General features: G+C 36.1%; 1 protein-coding gene across 4 annotated transcripts in view; it reads left to right on the plus strand.

The window, feature by feature from the left end:
- PolD1 (DNA polymerase delta 1, catalytic subunit) overlaps positions 1-23,978 on the plus strand; it is a 235,125-nt gene that overhangs the window by 195,519 nt on the left and 15,628 nt on the right. For all 4 annotated transcript variants that reach the window (XM_090414807.1, XM_090414808.1, XM_090414806.1 and 1 more), the window contains 2 exons: positions 10,521-10,756; positions 18,614-18,727. In XM_090414807.1, coding sequence (XP_090270933.1) covers positions 10,521-10,756; positions 18,614-18,727 — 350 coding nt within the window. The remainder of the gene's footprint in view (positions 1-10,520; positions 10,757-18,613; positions 18,728-23,978) is intronic.

Below are 23,978 nucleotides of genomic sequence, written 5' to 3' on the forward strand. Positions count from 1 at the left end.
ATACTTTACGATGCGTCAGTGAAGTCAGTCAGTCTAGCAACCACATCCTCTGCCTACACCTTCACATTGATATATCCCACTAAGCAACAAGTATTAAACCATCACACCAGAGGAAACTATCAGCATTGAAGTATTGCAAGCAGATGTCAAGATGTGGTATTAACACCTCCTATTAGAAAGGCCAGGCAGCTGTAATATTAGGTACTGCTAAGTGTAGACACAGTGTAATACTACTTCCAGTTTCCTTATTTGAAGATTGAATTAGACAAAAAAAAAAAACAAGAAATAAGACCATATTTTTTCTCTTTTTCTTGGATGCAATATTAATAATGATTTCTGAGTTGTTGTTGTCGAGTCCATTGAAGAGCTTCTAGATATGACCGTGGATCTGTAGAACTGCTTTGGCAATCTGTCAGACTTTGATGGAGCAGAGCTTTCCTCTAGGGTTATTGTCAATTTTCTGTAGAGCAGCAGCAATTGCTGGCAGGTGTTAGTTCAACTCCTGGATAGTTCTTGCATGTTTCATAGCTCCTACTTCCTTCTGGCTGTATTTTCATGTCTTTAAAATGTTCCATCCTTAGTCTGGCAATGATTTGTTATGACCGACTTCTGTTCTGGCTGACTGGTCGTATGTCGGCTATATATTTATTAACAGTATTCTTTAATCTTTTTTATAATCTTTTAAATTTATAATTACGTACATTGTACATAATATGAAAAATAATACTGTACATACTGTAAACACAAAAATACAATCTAAAATTAATGTAAAAATTAATACAAATGAAATTTCAAAATCAATTTTTAATCTTTGCTTGTGCTGGGTTGTGGATCGTCAAGGTCATGTTCTTGGGTTGAGGTAAGAGATTTTCTCTTGATGAGGAACATGCCAAGCTTTGTTTGAACAGTTTGTTTCTTTTTTTTCTTCATATATCTCACGATAACAACCCACAGCATCTTGAATGATACATTCAACCTTTGTGAATCGTTCGACATTAGGATCCATTGCTTCGAAACTAGCACAAGCTTTATTCAGTTGCGAAAAAGAATCTGATACTCTTTGCAGTGAATTTCTTTTCTGGCTCCTCTTCTTCCGCTCTTGCTTTTTCTTCTGACACTCTCTGTGCTTCCAATTCAATCAACTCTTTATCCGAAAGTTCTTTTATTTCACAATATAGCAACTCCTCTATGTCTTCTATTTCACATTCTAATTTAAGATTTTTTGCAAGTTTAACTATTTTTTCTGTAATCACTTCCAGTTCCTCTCCTTTTTCAAATCCTTGAAATATATTCGCATAACATTTTAGACACTTTTTCCAAATTCCTGACATACAATTCTTTGTTACACATTCCCATGCAGTCGAAATATTCTTGATACACTGAAGAATGTTGTACTGCTTCCAAAAGTTTCACAAAGATAAATCAGCATCAGAATCTATCGCTTCGATGGCTTGTGCGAATGTCGTTCTGAGGTAGTGAGCCTTGAATGCTGAAATAGCACCCTGATCCATGGGTTGAACGAGAGTGGTTGTGTTAGGTGGCATAAAAACTACTCTAACATCATGTTGAAGGTTGTCCAGATGAGGAGGGTAGCCAGGGGCATTGTCCATAATCAATAAAATCTTGAAAGGGATACCTCTCTCTCCGCACAATATTCACGAGCCTGGGGAATAAAGCAGTTCATGAACCAGTCTTCGAACAGTGCTTGAGTCATCCAAGCTTTAGGGTTTGAACGGTAGTCAACGGGCAGTGTATGCTTGTTGATGTGCTTAAATGCACGAGGGTTTTCTGAACGATAAATGAGAAATGGCTTCAGATTAAAACCCGCGGCATTCCCACCAAGCAACAAAGTCAACTGGTCCTTAAAAGCTTTGAATCCTGGCATCCTTTTTTGCGTCTTGGTGTATGTACGTACGATTAGGCATGCATTTCCATTGCAAGCCGGTTTCATTTACGTTAAATATTTGTTCTGGTAGATAACCTTCTTCTTTGATTAAAGAGTCAAAACTATCAATGAATTTTTGGGCTTCATCTTCATCTGCACTTCCTGCTTCTCCTGTGACACGTACATTATGCAAAGCAAATCTTTTTTTAAAACGCTTAAACCATCCAGTACTAGCCTGAAAATCTTCTGCGTAATCGTCTCTGGCATGTGAGAGATAACTATCGCATCCCATAGTTATCGTACGCGCAGCTGCCTGATTTATTATTATTATTTTTTTTTTGGGTCATAAGTGCGGATGGGTGTAAGTTGACGACCAGGTGTACTCGATATTGCCTACCATTCGGGAAGATTATCCTGGATACTGTAGCTTCTCCTTCCTTTCCCTGATTATTATTGCCTGAATATAACATTGCATTTGTTATTTAGAAGAATTTCACCTTGTCTTTTCTTCTTTAAGTTACACCAGTTATCTCAACATGGTACTTCTCTAATTCTCTGATTCACTGTTCACTATAACTCATCCTTGTACCATGATGAAAACAGTGTGGGGGCTTGTTAACTAGATGATACCCAAGCTGGCATGAAATTTCATCATGTTGTACCATTATTTTGTTTTAGTTTAAGTCAGTACAGAATACAGTTGGACAGCTGAATCCCAAATTGTCACGGCATTCTTATTTTTGTTCATTATCCCAGCAAATAACTATGGGTTGCACTATTTCCTTTATAAAAATAAAATTATGCAAGATAAATGAAACATGGCTGTAAATTCTCAAGCCATGTTTCTCCAAATAGTGTGCTCAGTCTATACACAAGAGGAATCAAGCTTTTTTTATTAATGGTTATCCCATTTGTGAGAAGGTTTTCAACCTAGTCTCTCTCTCTCTCTCTCCCCTAATACATTAACACATTGATGGCAGGGCAGACAAAAAAGAAAACTATTAACCTTGAACACCTATAGATTGCAGTCTTTTGGAAATATTTTTAGCAGGAGGATATTTGTAGAGAGAGAATGAATGGAGAGGAACAAAAATGTCTCTGTGAGTTTGGATTTGAATGGTGCTGGATAGTTGCTGTGTATATATATATATATATATATTAACAATTTAGAAGGAAATGGAGGAATTATTGTTGTGAAATCGCCATGGAAATATTTGTGGAAAATGCAAACAGCAGAACAGAAAGAAAGATTGCTGAGCACCAGACAAATAGGTAGGACAGCCACCACCACCATCACTAGAATCACTGAGCACAAGGACTACATTCATTCCACCACTATTGCCACTCAGGATTTATTGACCACGTGGATGAGCTAGAAAAATGCTAGCTTACTCCTGTCCTGTCAGGTGTCTTCTCCCTCCAGGAGATTGACTACCATGTGTCTCCACCATGTCCTATTCTGCGCCTCTCTGCTGCATTCCTCATATGAGAGATAGGTCCAGTCTTCTATATTTTTCATCCACTTCAGTCTTTGTCTTCCTCTCTTTCTCTTTACTTCGACAGTTCCTTCGAGAAGTGTCCTTTGTAGGCAGTTATGTCTCAGAATATATCCAAAAATAGCTGACTTTCTCTTTTTGATTTCTTTCATCAGGCTCCTGTTTACGCCTGCCATCTCTAGTACCTCTTCATTTGTCTTTTTGTCTTTCCATGACATCCTCATGATTCTTTGCAGCATTCACATTTCAAAGGCCTCCAGTTTTCTACTCCATATAATAATGTAGACCATATGTAGCATTTGGAGATTCTTAGTCTTGTTTTCGAACATAATTCTCTAGATGTTAGTAGATTTTTTCATACTGCTGAAGTTGACCTTGCAATTTCAATCCTTTTTCTAATTTAATCTTCTGTCCTACCATTCTCTGTGATCAAGTGTCCGAGGTATATATATGTTTGCACCTGTTCTAATTTATTTCCTTTTATATTGATGCATATTTTTGTTATTTCCTTTTCTCTTGAAATTATCATGATTTTTGTCTTTTTAAAGTTGAAACTGAGGCCATACTGTTCGCTGTACTTGAGGGTTTCATCTATAAGAGTTTTGAGGTCATATTTGTTTTCAGTTAGAAGAACCATGTCATCTGCATATCTTAGGTTATTAATATTTCTGCTCCCCTACAGTGATTCCTTTGAGGTTATTAATTTTATTAAATATTTCTTCTGTGTGCAGGTTAAAGAGAATCGGAGAAAAGACACAGCCTTGTCTCACACCTTTCTGAACTGGGAATTCTTCTGAGGTCTCTCTATTTATTCTCAAAGATTCAGTCTGTTCCCAGTAAAGATTAGTTAATAGCCTAATGTCTTTTCCATCCATGCCTATTTTTGAAAGGATTTCAATTAATTGTTCATGTTTGACATTGTCGAATGCCTTTTTGTAATCTATGAAGTAGAGGTACACATCTTTTTGTTTTTCTAGATATCTTTCTATGATGGTTCTGACGTTGAAAATACCTTCTCTTGTACCTACATTTTCCTTGAAGCCACTTTGTGTATCATTTATTTCTATGTTTATTTTTCTTTTATTTCTTTCAAGAATAACGTATAGGAGGACTTTTGATACTTGACTGATGAGGCCGATTGTCCTGAACTCTTCACATCTTGTAGCTTTTGTATTTTGGGGAATTGGAATGAAAATTGAGTGATTAATATCTTTGGATAGAAATCCAGTCTCATATATTTTATTGCATAATTTTGTTCAAAATTTCAGTCCTCCTTCATCGAGAGCCCTCAACCATTCTGCCAAGATGTTATCTATTCCTGCAGCTTTATGTAGTTTTAGTTTTCTGACAGCATTTTCAACTTCACAGAGTAAAATGGACTAAATCAGTCTGTTCAGGAATATCATTTCTTTGTTGTTTGTATAATTTCCTTGTGTATTCAATCCATCTTTCCATGATTTCTTTTTTATCCATTAGAATATGGTCTCTTGAGTCTCTAATGACACTTGCATGATTTGCTGTATTTGTCCTGCTTGTCATTCCTTTGATCTTTTCATACACCACATGGACATCCACTACAGGATGAGCTAGAAAAATGCTAGCTTACTCCACCATAACACAAATACAAGAGAGACTATACCTGGAATTTGCCTCAGCCATAAGAAACTGGCCCAAACGTCAAAAGATTTGGGTTACATAAAATTGCCTCAAATTTGGAAAGTGTTCATCCTCAGAACATCAGCTGAACAGCCAGGAGACCCATTCTTACCCACTTGGAGACATTGTTTAGTATACTCCAGCCTCACTTTTGGTTATCCTGCTTCAGTCACTACCTGGTGTAGCATCTGTCTGCACACATCATTCTGTACATTGTTCTGTGATATGACGATTTGACTCCCAAAATATCAGTAGTATTAATCAATTTTTTAAATATATATATATATATCTGTGTGTGTGCGCTACAAAGTAATATCCTTAAAATTCCTATCATAACTAATCAGAACTTATTAATGAAAGTTCAATAACAAAAAAATGAGTAGGCATATGAATTCACTCTGCTTCTTCTTGTGATAAATGATATTATTGTTATTATTAAGAGAGACTTTCAGGAATTCAGGGACTCATCGAGGGAGGCCACATACTACATGCAGTAGCTATCATACTTGTTCTTGAATTCATTCGCACTGCTTGCACACACAACATCCAGTGTCAGTCCATTCCAATCATTCACCACTCTATGAGAAAAGTCTCGATCTCACCCCATTCTTAGCGACATTCATTCTCAGCTTCCAAGGATGCCCTATTGTCCTTTACCCACCCTCCATAAAATAAAAAATTCCATCAACTGAAATCCTGTATGACCTTTTCAGAAGTTTGTAAGTCTCAATTATATCACCTCCTTTCCTGTGCACAATAGTCCAAGTGGGGTCTTATCAAGGGCTTGTAAAGAATCAAAATGACATCCTTATCTTTAGTCAAAGTTTGTTTCAGCATTGCAATTATCTTTTGAGTTCTATTTGCTATATAACTCCTGAACTTCAACTTCTTATCTACTAACACCCCAAGATTCCTAGTCTGATGAGTTTCTTCTAGTGTAATCCCAAACATTGAATATCTAATCACACCAAATTGCATGACTGACAGTTACTGACATCCATTTTCCCATGCCCACAATTACAGCCTATTCAATCATTCTGCAAGTACTGCATATCAGCCACATTCCTGATTCCCCTGCCTATCTTTGCATCATCAGCAAATAACTCTCTCACCTGTCAAATCCTTCCCAATGTTATTAATGTACAGATTGAATAACAGTGGACCAAGGACTGATCCTGATGGTACACCACTGGTTACGTTAAATCTTGCAGACACATCCCCCACATACTACTTTTTGATATGTCAGTATTACCATTCCTCTTTTCCATGCTAATGTTTTATAATCCAAACCCACATTCACAACTTATGCAACAGTCTTCCACTCTGTATTCTGTCAGAAGGCTTATCAAAATCCAAAAGTATCATGGCATATTCATTCCCCTTGTCCAGCTCACTGGTAACATTATTATAAATTGTAAGAAAGTCTAAAACATGACCTTCCCTTAGTAAACCCATGTTCTGTCAATCCCTGAATGTGAGCCCTAACCAACTTTTCCAAAAAATCTTCACCACCACTCCTGAGATGCTGATTGATAATAGTTGGATACATCGGTCTTTGCATCACCCTTGTGCAATGGGATTATCATACATTCTTTTCACTCCTGTGGAACCTTCCCTGTTCTGAGACTCAAATTATATAGCCTAGTTAAAGGAATAGCCAGTTCAGCTGAACGCTCTTTTAGTACCTGTGCTGATATCCCATCAGTCCCTATTGCTGAATTCTTATTCGCATTTGTGCAACAGCTCTAATACCTCCTCCTCATATGCCTGAGTTTCTTCAGTCAGTGAAGAGGTAGCAGTGAACAAGAAACTGACCTCAGCAAGCTAAAGATAACCCCAATGAATTCTATCGATATGCTGCAATTTAAAGAAAGAATAACTGTACTGAATGCAGATGGTGTGAGGGTGGTGATTGATGCAGAAGAGGTTGCTCAACTAATGAGTGCCCATTTTGCTAAAAGCTGTCAAATTGATAGAATTCATTAGGATTATCTTTAGCTTGCAAGGTCAATTTCTTGTCATACTCAAACTTAGCTGTCCATTATGAAAATTATAAGCAGCAAGCCAGAAGAGTCACATGTTGTAAGGAAGGAATACTGTATTCCTTCCACATCATTCTTTTCTTATGAATCTTTTGCTTGATAAGATTACACATCCATTGAACTCCTTACCCTGTTTATTCTTCAAACTCTCAGGACACATTCTGATATTGCATCATTTAAGTATTTTTTAAATGCTTCACGTGTACTAACAATATTCTTCCCATCCAGCAACCGATACCATTGTGCTGAACTCGTTATATTCCTCACTTGGTCATAAATTCCTGCTTTGTATTTCAGCATGTAACCTTTTCTGAATGGAACATTAATGAACTTAACTATTTCCCAAGTTAATACCGCATGATCACTGTCATCAACCAGAGGCAAAATAGTTATGTTACGTCTTTAACTGAAACACCCTCTGACACTATAATCAAATCTAACACTCCTTGAACTCAAGTTCCTTCTCTCACATGCTGCTTGAGGAAGTTGTCTCGCAACAGTTCAATAAATTCAGTTTCATTCTTCTCATGAGATTTTACTGCTATCCAATCAATGCTTGGATAATTAAAGTCCCCATTATGATTAATCTTTTTGCACCCATCATCTTTATTTGGTGACGGAATTTCTTCATCACTAGCAACCAATCCACCAGGTTTGTAACAACACTGTAATTGATCTTGTTAGATTCCACTTCACATCAGATGGCTTCAAACTCACTGCCACATGAAAAACTGTTACTAGTATTACAATCATAGGTCTCAACACCAACTGGATAACAAGTCATCTGATATCATTAGCAGCATGCTCCCTCTTCTCCTCTCCTGTCTATCCTTTCTAAAAATACTGTACCCTTTACACTTGATACCAGTTAGCATGTCTGATTCTGATAGCCAAGTCTCACTAATGCCTACAATCTGAGATCCCAACATATTGACCAAGGCAGCAAACTCTACCCATATGTTTCTGATACTCCTAGTATTTGCATACATACATAATAAGCTACCTGCATATTCTTTTGTATACTCTTGTCTGTAGTCTTCATGACACAGTTGTACAACTTGCAGATCTCTGCTCTTCTCTAATGACTTATACATCCAGACATCTTTGCACATATTTGTTTTATGGGCCTGAACCGGGGGGGGGGGCATACAAAGTCGATATCGTTCTCTCCTCATAATCATTTCATTGATAATGCTCATTCCCATCATTAACACAGTTACATAACGTCGTCGCTTTTACACACACATGCTCACCATTCCTCCCATTATGATTTAGTTTCCCTGACTCTGTGTTAGGTCTCAAACCAGTTATTAGTTTTTCAAGGCTCCTGATACCAAATGCATTCAAGTGTTGGCCATCCCTCTTATACAAATCCAGTCTTCCCTCAAACTCACTCCACACATCCAAAAACTTATATACAATTAATTTTATACACCAAATCTAGCATTAGTGTATATATACCAGAGAGAGAGAAACTGAAAAAAATTAAAAATATTATAATTAATACTTGAGAAAGGTGATGCATTGTCAAGTCCAGAATTCTTTATTATAAAATAGCCAAAATATTTAGCATCAATCATTTATCTCTCTGATCTTTATGAAAGGATGTAATAATAGGAATATTTGAACAGAGTCCATTATTGTATACAGGGTACTTGTAATAAGTAAAGAATGTATACCAGGCTGATCTACTTATATCCATTCCACTTTGGAGATCTAACGAGCAACAGTAAGCAATGTGAAGTCATTAGCTTCCATATAAAAGTTTTCCCAGTCCTGAAAATACTTCAGGCGCAAACTTTGTTTGCTTACACTTGGATAAAGGGTTAAACCAAGTATATGATTTCTTAGTATCTTTAATTTATAATATAACTAACTGGAAAAACTTCCAACAACAATTAACATCAGATACTTTTGTGATAATGTGGTGAGTGATACATAACTGCTACGTTGTTTTTTGCATGCAGTAGTTTGCCTGAATGAATGGATAACACCTGAAATAGCACCTTGCGAGTGTACTGAATTTACAGTTGCAAGGTGCTATTTCAGGTGTCAATTGACCTGTTACGAGGTAGGTTCCAAAAGTTTCATGCCTGACATACAAAAATTCATGCCAATTTTAAAACGCTGTGCATGACAGAGCACCAGCTATGGGGAGGTTAGCGTACCAGTTTCAACTCTACCTGTGTCATTCAGTTGGAGGCATTCATTTGACTAACACATGACATGCTAAGTGGCTGTAATGTTAAAAATAGAGTATCATGCTGTGATAAATTTTTTCACCAAAGAAGGGCTTTCTCCAAGTGCTATGAAACAGTGATTGGATGGAGTTTATGGGGAGGTTTCTCCTTCATATTCCACCATGAAGAAATGGGCTAAACAGTTTTGCCTAGGAAGAGAGAGAGCATCTGAAATGATTCTCATGATGGTCGACCTGTGGAAGTGATTGACTGAAGAAAATATCTCTTGTTGAGGAGCAGGTGGCACCACCTTGCACATGATGAAGGTCAGTGCAAAATGGGTGCCACAACTTCTCTCTCTTCAATTCAGAAGGAGCATTGTGTGACCTGTTTCTTCAAGTTTTTAGAGCTTTGCTAAGGAAATCAGAGAGAAGTTCTGGAATCCATTGTCACCAGGGATGAAACCATGGTCCTTTATTATGATCCTCTTTCCCAAAGGGGATCCAGGGAGCAGCCAAAACAAGCAAAGCACCTCTGAGAAAAGCAAAGGTCACTCAGTCCACCAAGAAGATCATGGCAACAATCTTTTAGGATTGACGAGGAATTCTCTTGATCGACTTCAAGGAAAGGAATACCACCGTGAATGTAGAATATGTGCTTCACTCCTGCACAATCTGTGCAACGCCATGAAGGAGAATAGACAAGGAATGCTGAGTAATGGTGTTTGCCTGCTTCACGACAATGCTCCAGTCCATATGACTATTGTTGCAAAGGCTGCAGTGAAGGACTGTAGCTTCCAGGAGATTGAATACTCACTCTACTATCTCTTCTTGAAAACGAAGAAAAATCTTTGAGGAAGAAAATTTGCAGATGCCAATGAGGTGAAAGATGCAGTTTTAGGTCATTTTACAGACAAAAGTACAGACTATTTTTTCAAGGGTATAGAAATGTTAATTGAAAGATGTGAAAAGTGTGTTGAAGTAAAGGGAGATATGTTGAAAAGTGACATAGTTGTTTTCTTTCTATCACCTCTCTAAGTTAGTCAGCCTGGACTAACCTATAACTTATGAACCACCCTCATAAATCCATTCAAGTGAAATGAGTTTTCAGTGTTGCCGGAATGTAAATTGCTACATAATTATTTTTTAATAAATTAGGTTCTTAGTTGCATGATGTCATTAATAATTTGAAATTTTTATCAGTTATTTTGAAATTCTCAGTGAAACTTTCTCATCTGAGTTGCTGTTTGTTTTTGTTTAAGAATGAAAAAGAGAGATCCGGGTAGTGCTCCTAATCTTGGAGATAGAGTTCCATATGTAATTATTGCTGCAGGAAAGGGAACTGCTGCATATTTAAAATCCGAAGATCCCATATATGTACTGGAGAACAATATTCCTGTAGACACTGAATATTACTTATCTAATCAGATTTCAAAACCTTTACTTCGGATCTTTGAACCTATATTAGGAGAGAATAAAGCAGAATCTGTTCTTTTACGTGAGTATTGTGTCCTTTTTATATAGTATTCCAAAAAAATTGCTCGTTTAAAAAAAAAAAAAAAAAAAAAAAACCTGTTGAGAATGTAAAAAGAAAAAATTTATATATATTTACAAATCATACTTAACTGTAAGTTGTAACCTTCTGAATATACATTCAGTCTTCTGTAACCAAATCTTAGAGTAGGATTATAAAATAAATAGCAGACATAGAAACTTTGTTTACATAAATTTAAAAAATAAGTATACCAGGGTTTAATATTTATTAAACCCTGGTATACTTATTTATACTTATTTATATTATTATACTTATTAACATTAAATAAAAATAGTAGTTCTTTAATCTAAATTATTATAAAAAATTACTAATGGGGTATTACAATCAGAAAGCTACACAAATTTGTGTCAGGGTTTTCTCACATGTGATAAATGTTACTTTTAAAAAAAGTAATACTTTCTAGTAATACATTCTTAATGTTAAATTGAAAAATAATATACCCCTATATATATGAAAAATAAATTAGTTTGAATGACTATAATACCGAGAATAAAAAAAAAGAATAAAGTTTAATGCTCTTATACTACTAGTTTCGTTGAAAAAATCAACTTCTTCAGGTATCAAAGACAAAGAATTATATAAAAAATAACAGAGTCATTATAAAATTACATCAACATATCTAATGTAAAAGACTGTAGTAAATATGAACGCTGATATATATATATATATATATATTTATTTATTTTATTTTATTTTATTTTTTTGAATCTACAGTCTTTGATGTTACCTTACTATTTGTCATTCTCAGGAGCATATCACATAAACAAGAAAATACTAAACTAGTTGCAAAACACTTGATATTTTATATTTAGATATGATTAGAATTCTAAGTTTGAACAGAATGTCTGGTGAAAATACTGACTGCTGTCAGTATTTTATAAATTTTATTATTATAAATTAAATAACACTTTAAGAAATATTTCCGATATTTCGGCACCATCACGTTGCCATCTTTAAAAGGTAACTTACAAAAAAAAAGGCACATGCATGTAGGCACTATAACACAGTAACTGAGAATGAAGTGAGGAAGCTATTGTTCTCCTAAAAGTTCTGATGGTGCCCCCTAGCAGACTATGTAGGTATTTTTGGCCGTTGGGCTGAAAGTCTGCTGATGTAAGCCTCCAAAATTTGGGGCAGTCTCATGCAACCAAATTTGTTGAGGTTTGGAGAGTTTCTTAGGGCTGAGGCTGATTCCATGAATAGTCTTTCGAATTTGAACTTACTACAGTGTATTATTGTAGCTTTCTTCCACCGTATTCTGTGGTGTGTATCCAGAGCATGGTCTGCAAGACCCGAGTGGCTGTACTTGTGAAACCGGATGTAGTCCTTGTGTTCCGAAATTCTGATATTCGCTGTCCTGCCTGTTTGGCCAAAGTAAGACAGTGTACAGCTGCAAGGGACCTGGTATACACCAGATTGGTCTAGGGGGAGTGGTTGATCTGTAACAGGAGGTCAAGTCATGTTTTTTTTTTTTTTTTAAGATTTTGGTAATTTTTTCTGAAGTGCCTCGGGTGTAGGGAATGGTGATGGATGTAGAGTAATCCTTGGGGGGGGGGGGGGTTGGTTTCAATATTTTTTGGATTTTATGGGGGGATAGCCATTGGCTGAGATAGTGTTGAGGATGTGATTTAGTTCAGTGTTTAGGGCCTTGTCGTTTGGACAGATTAGTTTGGCCCTGTTGTATAGTGTTTTCACCACTCCATATTGTTGTGAAGGAGGGGGGAGGATTGTTGGTGAATGTACCTACCTGTGTGGGTGGGTTTTCTATAAACTGAGAAAACCAAGGTTCCATCAGGTTGGCAGGTGACTAGTGTGTCTAGGAAAGGGAGGCTGTTGTTTTTCTCTTTTTCCGAACTTGATTCTGGGGTGTTGGTTGTTTAAGTATGTTAAGAAGGAGAGGAGTGTATCAGAGCCATGTGGCCAAATAGTAAACACATCATCAACGTAGCGAAGCCATATGGTTGATTTTTGTGGGGCAGAGGCTAAGGCTTTTTCTTCAAAGGTCTCCATAAAGAAATTGGCCAAGGATGGAGAGAGTGGTGATCCCATGACTGTCCCCTCTATTTTTTGTAGAATTTTCCCTGCCAATCGAAATAGCCTGAGTTCATTGTGAACTGAATTAGGTCTGAGATATCGGGAGGAAATTTAGCTTGGATTAGCTCTAAAGTTTCCTTGAGTGGGACATTTGTGAATAAGGAGGAGACGTCAAAACTGATCATTGTCAGTATGTTGGAGTGAGAGGTTTTCTATACTGGCTTTGAAGTGGACTGAGTTTTTTTATGTGTGATGGTGTGAGCACTTTGGCTAAATGTTTGGCTAATTGTATGTGGGGGAATTAATACCACCCACTATGGGACGTAATGGCACATTTTGTTTATGTATTTTTGGAAGTCCATATATTTGGAGGGGGGGGGGGGGTTTCTAGAGTTCAAAGGTTTTAATTTGTTGGTAATTTCCACAGGTCAAGAAGTGACCTTCTTGAGGAGCCTTTGGAGTGTTCTGATTTGGGAGCTGGTGGGATTATAGTCATTAGGGAGGTAGGTAGTCCTCCTAACAATAGATAGGTAGGAGGTGGGTAGTCCTCCTAAAAAATCTAACAATAAAGCATTAAGCTTATCTGTGTAGTCTGTTTGGTCGAGAACCGCAGTGGCATTTCCCTTATCCGCTTTGGTGATTATTATTTCTTTGTTTTTCTTTTTCTTATAGAGCTTTATATTCACCTTTGGATATGTTGATTTTTGATGGTCTTGCTTTGGTGAGAACACCGGCTACATCCAGTCTGATATTGTTGGCGATATGGTTTAGAAGGTTGCAGATACCACGTTCTATCTGAATCATTATTTCTTCAGCCAGTATTTTCTTAGGAGATATGTCGAAATTGTGGCCATGTGCCAGTGCATTGAGTGCCTCAGGCTTCAAAGTAATGGAAGAAAGGTTGACTACGGTGTTGAGTGGTTGTTGCAGTTCAGAGGTAGAGTCCCTTTTCAAGTTTTAAAATTTTTTGATGTACCAACTTCGTATCTTTTCAAATTCTTTTGCTGCCGAAGCGCAGCAACATGACCTGACTTCTTGTTACAAACCATATAAAAAATTGGCATCCCTTGCAATCAATCAACAGATTGATTCAAATGAACTGTTATCCACATGCATGCCTTCCTGATCCCCTACTCTTTTGGCTGCTGTCGCCTTTCTTCTATCCACCCTGAAAATATTATACCCCGGACATTCTTTCAGTGTAACTGTACCATCTATGTTAGCCAAGTCGCACTAATGCTTATAACTTTTGATGAGGTTGCACCAACCATTGCCAAAAACTTGTCCCTCTTATTCGTGATACTTATAGCATTATCATCATCATCAAATTCCTGATATATACCCTCAAGGAATGTACAGGATATGATTGTACTACATGAAAAATTACATTGTTGCTAACTTCCTATCTACAGTTTTCCTCTAAATCAATCTGTTATCTGTCAAGACTCCAACATTATCAGATCTTATATTTCTATCTTCTAAGGCATTTTCTTCCTCTTTTTTTTCAACCTGGCAGAGAACACCTATTTTGCTAATCTTTCCTCTCCCGTTCTGTTTAAGTGACCATACCACCTGAGATTAGCTCTGTTAATGCATTCTTGGATGCTGACAATGTCAAGTTCTTTCCTAATATCTTATTTTCAATATGATATTGCCACTGATGCCATCTGTTCATGCCCCTGATCTTTCTCAGGATTCTCATATCTGCGGTCTCTAGACTTTGGTCAAGTGTTTTACTTCTGACCCAACTTTCAGATCCATAAGTTAAAATTGCCTTGAATATTGCATTGTATACAGCTAATTTAGTGTTTTGGCTAATTTCTCTCTTATTCCGTATAAATTTATTCAGTTGACTTCCTACTATACCAGCTTTGTTGATTCTGTTGTCTATTTTCATATTTAATTTACCATCTTCACTAAAAATCGTGCCTAAGTAGCTGAAATGTTTTACTTGTTTTATAGGTTCTCCATTCACAATGCAGTTGATATTTTCAATGTTTCTGCCTATTTTCATTGTTTGTCTTTTTAATGCTGACCTTCATACCATATCCATCACAACAGTCACTCACTTTAGTCAGGGAATCTTGCAGACTTGTAGCAGATTTATTTAGAACTGTAACATCTCCAATTTTGATATCAGGGTTAATACCACTTCATAATGTGATCCATATAGATAATGAATAAGAGATGGGATAAGGTACATCCTTGTCTGACACCAGATTTAACATTAAACCACCTTCCTGTACTTCCTTCAGTCCTAACTGCTGACTTACAACTCAAACAAAGACTAAGTTTTGCTTGATATAATGTCCCAGTGACAAGATATAACTGTAGTGTTTCGAATAGCTTCTCTCTCTTGGCACCTTGTCATACTCCTTTTCCAGATCTACAAAATTTAAATACAGATCTTTGTTATATTCCCATGATTTCTCAACATAAAATATATAAAATGTACCATCTCCTTTGACTGTATCTTGTATTGACTGCACCATTCAAATTTCTCACTTGAGAGACTAGATTTCTCATTTTGTGGTAATCCATTGATGCCTGTATATATGTGCTCATCTGCATCCACCCAAATACCTTTAATTTTCCTGACTTTGTGCTTTCACACTCTCATTGAATATTACTTGGAGATGCCTTAACTCTGAATCTATTCAAGTGCATTTCATCTGCATTATACAGGGTGGTTCAAAATTCCACATAAATTTTGGGGGGATGTAGAGAACATCAAAATCAACCGTATTCACATAGGAAAGCATGACCGGAAATGCCACCAGAAGGTACTAACAGGGAACACAAAGATACAGAAATAACACAAGGCAGTAAGTAGTGTAAAAAACTTTATTAGGCGTAACCGAACAGTTCAATAGTAGTTGGATACATGATGTGGTAAACGAGGTGCATGTCTGCTATCTCAGCGTTCGTAAAATGATGCATGTTCTTCATACGACGTCGAAAGCTTGAATGAAGAAGCTCCAATTGCTCACCTGGAGTGCTGGTGAACAGCACGACCTATCACTTTCGGATGGCATTTTCGGTCATGCTTTCCTATGTGAATATGGTTGATTTTGATGTTCTCTACCCCCCCCCCCTCAAAGTTTGTACATGGAATTTTGAACCACCTTGTGTAAGTCCTTCTATGCAAGAAATTCAGTTATAGCTCAACAAACTCAACACCATTCCTTCTGCCACCTGTTCATGCCTCAGGACTCTCATATCTGTGGTCTCTAGACTTTGGTCAAGTGCCCCTCCTCCTCAACTCATCTCTGTCATAGCATAGTAGCAGATTCTAAAAGTTTTACATGCTTACTCTTCTTCTTCTTTGCTTCTTCCAGTAACTGTCTCAAGTCATTGGTCCCAGCCAAAACAATTAATTCTTTCACCTTACCTTTTTTGCATCCTGACATCTTCACTAACATTAATTTTTGCACTAAGGAAATAAAATAAGTTATGTTCTCATTAGATATTCCTCTTATCATAGAACTGCCATAAATTTTCTTTCCCCTTACTTTGAACCTCTTGCTTTTTTTTTTTACTCTTTTCAGCTCTACCACTTACCTGACATTTCTGCAGCTATTCGATTATTATATTCATTCTTTCTCAACAAATTTAAAAACTGAATTTTGCAATGTTTCAGCTGCATAAGTGAAATGAGTATTACTGTTAATAAGAGAAAAGAAAGAAATTTGAAAGTGGAGGGATATATCTAGGATGTACTATAGTTTTTTGGGGTAGTGGTGGTGGAAACCATGGGTTGAAAAAAATCAAAAAACCTGTGAAATTAAATCTCTTTAATACTAAAAAGGTATTTCAGGTACTGCAATATCCGTGATGTTATGGCAGTCTATTTAATATTGTTTGATTTAATAAAAAATCAAACAATTTTTTCTCTACTATTATTAACAAACTATAAACATTTGTTATCATTAAAAGACTTTAAAATAAATCCCTTAGGCCTACCACATATAGCTACATTAGTGAGTTTCTAAATTCTGATTGGCTCTGAAACATTGTTTGGAGGCCTGGGCCAGTAATTTCATGTGACATGGTGACAGTTCAGAAAACCATTGAAAAATGTTTAGATTAGAATCAATATAAAGAAATATTTTGGAATAATAATAAAAACCTGTACTACTTCTTTCTCAGCTTTCCACTATTAATTTTTAAATTCTGCATATTCCATCACATTTGCATAACAAGCTAATTACAGCTGTCTGCTACATATTTATTTTAGGTTGCCATGTCCTGATTAATTGGTTACCTCTCAAGGCATGCATAGCCTATCCTCTTATTGTTTGTATTCCATTACAACAAAACAGGTGTTTTGTTGTAATAACATAATAACCACAATCCCAATAGAAATGATTAAGTAAGTCAATACAAAAATACTATTTATGACATAAAGCATGAAACAGAATTGGCATTACATAATGAAAATTGATAATTAAATTTGTGGCTTTGGACTTTTTCACTCATCATGGATGAGAAGATGAGTGCATTTTTGAAGCTCTGGAAATTGTAAAATATTTTAGACTGAAAATAATAACAATCCATCCCAATCCAGTATTTCGTTAATTGTTCAATATAAGCACTACACAATAGAAGGATGACATCATGCAGATTAAACCCAATTATTATAATATATATATATATAAATAAATCAATAATAATAACAATAATAAAAATATAAATCAAATACTTAAGATCAGAATCTCCCCAGCCTTGAGCCATGAATATGCTATTGTTCTGATTTAAATTAGGATGATATAACAAGGCTTCAACCTTCTTTGAAGAAATATTTGTCTTTAAAACAATTATGGGGTAGACAGATGTTCTTCAAAAGTGTTCAGTGTTGATTCTGTACTATGATCCCACTCTTTTTAGGTTGCTAAAGATGAACTCTATTTTGACTGCTTGGTGTTTGTCAGGTCTCTGGTGAAAATCAAACTTTGTTTTTTGCACAAACCAGCCGCTCAGTAGAGAAAAGAATTAGTGAATACCACTATTACATCCATCTGAAAATGGCACAAGTCTGGGCTTGCACAGTATGGAGTCAACACTAAACACGGGATACTTTGGAAGGATACACTGCTTCATAAAAGTTGTTCTAAACAATGAATATTTGTATGTTATTAATTTAAATCAAAAATCAGAATGATAGCTTATCCATAACCCAAGCTTGGAAGATACTGATCCTAAGCAACTGTATTTAATTAATTTTATATACAGTATATTCAGTTCAGTGATTTCAGTTTAATGTATGTCATTTCCATGTTATCCAGTCTGGTAGTTAGCATATTTGCTCTTCAGCCAAAAGGCTATGGGTTCAAATCCTGGGCATGGATGTGTGTGATTGTCCTACTACCTCTATGTGGAAAGGGCATCTGTGACCCTGCCACTTCTTCCAGCAGAAGGCATCACTCCCAAAACCACGTGAGGTATAACAGTGACTATATGACATCTATCGACATCACATGTGAATAACTAACTATTTTTATGTAGCAGCCTTAACAGTTAATCAGTTGTCAGGTGTTTACTCATTTGAATACCTGTTACTCTCACTGAGGATGAACTATTATTTACAGTCTGAAATATTTGTTGATTTCTGTAATCAATAAAAACTATTTTGGTTCTCTACTGTTCCTTCATGTTTGCATTGTATCTAAATCACTTAGTCATTCAGGCCAGCATTTATATTGATATTTATTTATTAATTATACATATTTTATATTTGTTTGAATTTATACTTATTTTCTGATATAGGTGGAGATCATACTCGAACGAAAACAGTTGTAACATCAAAAATTGGTGCTCTTTCGGCATTCACAAAAAAGAAAAATACATGTATTGGTTGCAGGGCATTACTTGATAATGAAGGTGAGTGCACTTGAAAACAGTTATGTGTTCTCTTAATCATACAGAATTATTATGAGACAAAAGGACTATGTAAAATATTTTGAACAGATGTTACCTATTAAAGGCAATACTTGAGGGATAATTTGTCCTTGAGGATTTCTTCTTCTTTTCAACCATTTACTGTCCACTGCTGGACAAAGGCTTCCTCCAGTTCCTTCTGCCTTTCTCTGTTCTTGGTAATGGTTGACCACTTTTTCCCAACAAAATTTGAAAATTCATCATTCCACCTTCTTTTAGAACAGTGGTCGATATAACATTCTTAGGGGTTAATAGAAAAATATAAGACATCATTGTATGGGTAATATTTAATTCGGTTAACTTGGATTGATAACGCAATTAAGAGTGAATCGTAGGAACAGTGACATGAATAGAACCTGTAAGATGGAGCAAGGTCATGAAAACAGTTACGGAGGCCAATCAAGTAGGCAAAAATAACATATTTACCAATAAACGGATGTCGGTGGTTCCCACACGGCTGGCAGGGCAGGAGTGAGATTGCAATACGTGCGCAGTTGCTTATTTACTTATATTTGCACGTATTCGATCCCAGTCTCATTTTTGCACATTGACATACAAGTGAGCATTAATGTTCTAAAATTATTTATCCCTCCTATCAAATATGTAATGTTAAGAAGGACGTCAAAAACGCATCCCTTTGATGTTAAGCCAATTTAATAATATATATACTATATTATACATACAATAAACACTGTAACTATAAAATAAACAATCTAAAAACTCATATAAGCGTCATTTTTGCTTGTCCTGTTATAATTGCGTAGAGGGGTCGATAAAAAAAAGTCATGAAACTCTTGAAGTGGTCGACGGTCAAAGAAGTTTGGCGACCTGTGTTTTAGAATGTCCTCGGGCCTCATTTCCCTTCTTTTGGAATTCAGTTCGTTAGTAGTGTGGTGGTCCATTGCTCATCTTCTCTTCTGGATAGATGTCCAGCCCATTTCCATTTTAGTCGCTTGTGGTGAAGAATGATGTCAGTGATATGAGTCTGGCTTCTTATCTTTTAATGTGATGCCTAGCATCAGCTTCTCTTTTTTAATAAAGAAGCTGACCCTAGGATTTTTTAAAAAAAATGGAGAAGCTGAAGCTTCTCCATTTTTTTTTAAATGGTTAAATGTCTTCCTTTTTAAACAAAAAGAAATTGTTTTCTATTATTATATGTTTTGGTGTTACAAAATGATTAAACATGATTTTAGTTTTTTCTCGGTTTATTTTTAGGCCAACTTTTCTGCTTTCATGATATAGGTCTTCTAGAGTGTTTGCAAAAATTATATCATCTGCATATCTTAGGTGTGTTAAGTTTCTGTTAATAATTTTTATACCAAGGTTTGTCCAGTTTATATTATTAAATATTTCTTGAAGGACTGCTGTAAAGATTTTGGGCGATAAAGCCGAAAAAGGTGTCCTTGTCTGACACCTTTTTCAATTGATATTTTATTGCTACTTGTGTGAAGTTTGATTGTTTTATATGTTCTCCAGGAATTCCCAGATTCTGGAATGCTTTGATTATTGCATTAGTTTTGATGGAATCAAATGCGTTTTCATAATCAATAAAGGCTAAGCAGAGAGGCACTTGGTTTTCTTCTGCTTTTTCTATTACTTGTTTTACTGCATGAATGTGATCGGTTGTGTTAAAGTCTTTACAGAATCCTGCTTGTTCTGCTAGTTGATTTGAATCTAGAAGAGGGGGTTAACCTGTTTGTTATGACTTTTGTGAGAATTTTATACAGATTAGAGAAAATACTAATTGGTCTATAGTTCTTTATTTCTTCTTTATCTTCTTTTTAAATAACAGTATCAGAGTAGCATTTTCAGCTACTGGAACAAATCTGAAAACACACCCTAACTCAACATCACCAGAGTTAAAGATCGGTACTATCAACATAAGAAGCCTGAATGGCAAAGAAATGGAGCTAGCTGAGGAATTAGATAAGTACCAGATCGACATAATAGGGGTGACTGAAACAAAAAAGACAAAAACTGGTGAGATCTTTCTGAGCAATAAATACAAAATGTTATATTCAGCCAATGACAATCAAGGAAAAGAAGGAGTAGGCATAGTATTCAACACAAAATACGAGGCTAATCTTGAATGGCAGTCAGTCTCAAGTAGAGTAATGTGGGCAAATATGAGAATGGGGAACTGGACAATGAGACTTATTTGTGCCTATGGTCCCACAGATTACTCCACTTCTACCTTAGGTTCTACTAAGGTAGAAGTGGAGGAATTTTTTGAGGCTTTAGAAAAAGCAACTGACACAATGAAAAAGGAAAAGTTGGTTCTTGTTGGGGATCTAAATAGCAGAGTAGGAAATGATTGTGAGACATACAAAAATATTTTGGGAAAATTTTGAGAAAAGAGCAAAGCTAATAATAATGGCAAATATTTGTTGTATTTCTGCTCAGGACATGGACTGGTTATTACTAATGCCATGTTCCAACATAAAAATGTGCACAAATTGACATGGAGAGAAGAGGCAAGGAATAAGAAAAGTCTCATTGACTATGTTATTGTTCATAATGAATGTTTTCTCCCTGGTGCAGGACACCAGAGTGTACAGAGGATTTGGAAGTGATCACTATTTAGTCTTAAGCAGGATAAAATTGAATTTCATATTGAAAAGAATAACATGTAAGAAAGTTTTGAAGTGAATAAAAGTTGAGCAGCTCTCAGATCTGTGAACTGTAGACTAAAATACACAAAGATTATTGAAGAAAAAATTAAAGAGTTTGAGAACAGGAATCAAACCTTGGAGATTCAGTGGCAAACTCTGAAGAAAACATTGATTGATTCTGCCAGAGGAGGCATGTGGTGAAGTTGTCTGCAAGGATAGAAAAATCAGAACTCCATGGTGGACACAGGAAGTTAAATAGGCAGTGAAGGAAAAAGAAGAAAGTGAAATGTTATGTAAAACTAGCTAAACAAAAGTCATGGGAGGACTTGGCAAGAACATAAAAAATAAATATCAAGAAGGTGGTAAGATATTCTGGAGGTTGTTGAAGAAGCTTAGAAATGGAAGAAAGAGTGCTATAAAAGCAGTTAGAGATGATAAAGGTGACATGAAAACAGGAGAAAAAGCTATCCTTGAAGTATGGAGTAATTACTTTGAAAAACTGCTAAATGAAACAAGCAGTGATGACAGCACAGTGGTAAAAAACTGGATTCTAACTTACATCTTCAGAGCACATCACAAAACAAAAAGATGGTAGAAACGAATTTTAATGGAAAACAAGTGAACTATAATCCTTTTGTTTTCCCTATAGAGCTAGATATATTGGTAGTATAAGAATATTTAGTTTAGAAAAGTAGTCTCCCAAATTATGGATATATTAATGACCCCATACTTGTTGAGATTATGAGATTGCTTCATTGTTGACTTCAAAAATATCCTCTCAGGTGTATGGTGATTTGTATAGAGTAAAACTGGTTTCTTACATTTAATTGCATGTTGAGGTGGTTGGCATATACTGGTATTCATTTTAATATTAGGATCTTAATATATTATTCATAATGTACTGGTACTGACTTGCCATAATGATAGTAGCATGTGTATTAAGTTATTAATATTATTTAGGCCTCCAAGGAGTCAAAAGATTCATTGCAGGAGGTCCTTCCTAGGAAACGCAAAGTCCATCATACCGCTCCTTAAACTCATTGACCATTCTCACTCTCACCACTCTATCAGGCAATGCATTCTACGGTTCAACCACCCTCCATGCAAAGAAACCACTCCTCGCCCTCTTGCTCACAGTTTCCTTTTGTAACTTCCAGGGATGGTTCCTTGTCATCACTTCTTCCCGCTGTTCGACCAAGCGAAAGAACTCCCCAGTGTCAACCATGTAACCACCTCTCAACAGTTTAAAAGTCTCAATCCTATCACCTCTCCTCCTTCTATCCACCAAACTCTGCGGTCCACATTCTCTCAGCCGATCCTCATAACTAATTGTACAGTCCTGACACTATCTTTGTTATCTGCCTTTTTACCCTTTCCACACAGTTAATTTATCCTCTTCAAATCCTGGGGACCAAATCTGAGAAATAGTCTAAGTGTGGTCTGATCAGGGTCTTATACAATGGAATGATAACTCTTTTATCTCTGCAGGTTAGTGTCCTTCTCATTATTGCAGCAATCCTCTGTGTTACCTTCACCACCTTTGCAATATGTCCCCTGAATTTCAGGTTTCTATCAGCTCTTCCTATCTGTCCATAGTAGGCCACATTGCAGTTGCAAGGTACTTCTGAAGATGGAGTTTGTCCTTAAGGAATGGGTAAGGGTTGTTAATTTCAGGGGATCATTAAATATGAGTACTGGGATCCATTATCGGTGTGAAGAATTTGCTTTTCAGAAGACTTCATATTAGCATTGACAGGAAAAAGCCAAAATACTTTGGACACAGAAAGAATAAAGAGTGTATTACTGCCTTCTCAAAGCAGTAATACAGTGTTTTCCTGGTAAAAGAGGAAGTGATAGATCCTCAGTGAGATGGATGGATGGTGTATCTTGAGTGACTGGCCTTTCAGAGAGAGCTTAAGCCTCAAGGAAAACCTACAATAAGACCACTCCAAGAATTTGTGTGGCACATAACTGAAGTACAGAGTGACCATAAGGCATCTGTTTATGTCCATTGTACTATGAGGTTTAAAGGTGGTTTGACAGTCATATATTATTTTGACTGCTTTTTTCCTCAAGATATTCAGATCCCATCTATAAAAAAACTTTATTAAAGCTTTACAGCTGAAAATAAGTTAATCAGTCTTATGAGGAGATGGCAAGTTTTTCCCTCTTGGAAACTCAGGTTTTTTATCCCACAAAACTAGTTATAAGAGCACATTGAATTTAATATAATACACTGGCCTCATAGCCTTAGTTGCCTTTGTATGTAAATCCAAGACAGACAGCCAACCATCTCCCAGACATAAGTGATGAGAATAGTTTTAGCATATCATGGGAGGAGCATGTAGCATTTTATCAATTCTTCAGTGATAGGAGTGTATCTCTAACTGTGCTAATTCAGTTGCTGTTTCTTGTAATATGTGAAGTGATATCTCATTCAATCACTTGACTTTGTTCATACAGATATTTTGCAATATCTTAATCAACTCTGGTTCGTCATCAGTCACTGCATTCTCTCCCACAAGTTAAGCATAAACAGGATTATACTTGTTTGTTTCTGTTGCAGTAAAAATGTACCTTGA

This window comes from Typopeltis vanoorti, chromosome 25, assembly GCF_054136105.1.
Source record: "Typopeltis vanoorti isolate ZY-2024b chromosome 25, IOZ_Tvanoo_1.0, whole genome shotgun sequence".
NCBI lineage: Eukaryota > Metazoa > Arthropoda > Arachnida > Uropygi > Thelyphonidae > Typopeltis > Typopeltis vanoorti.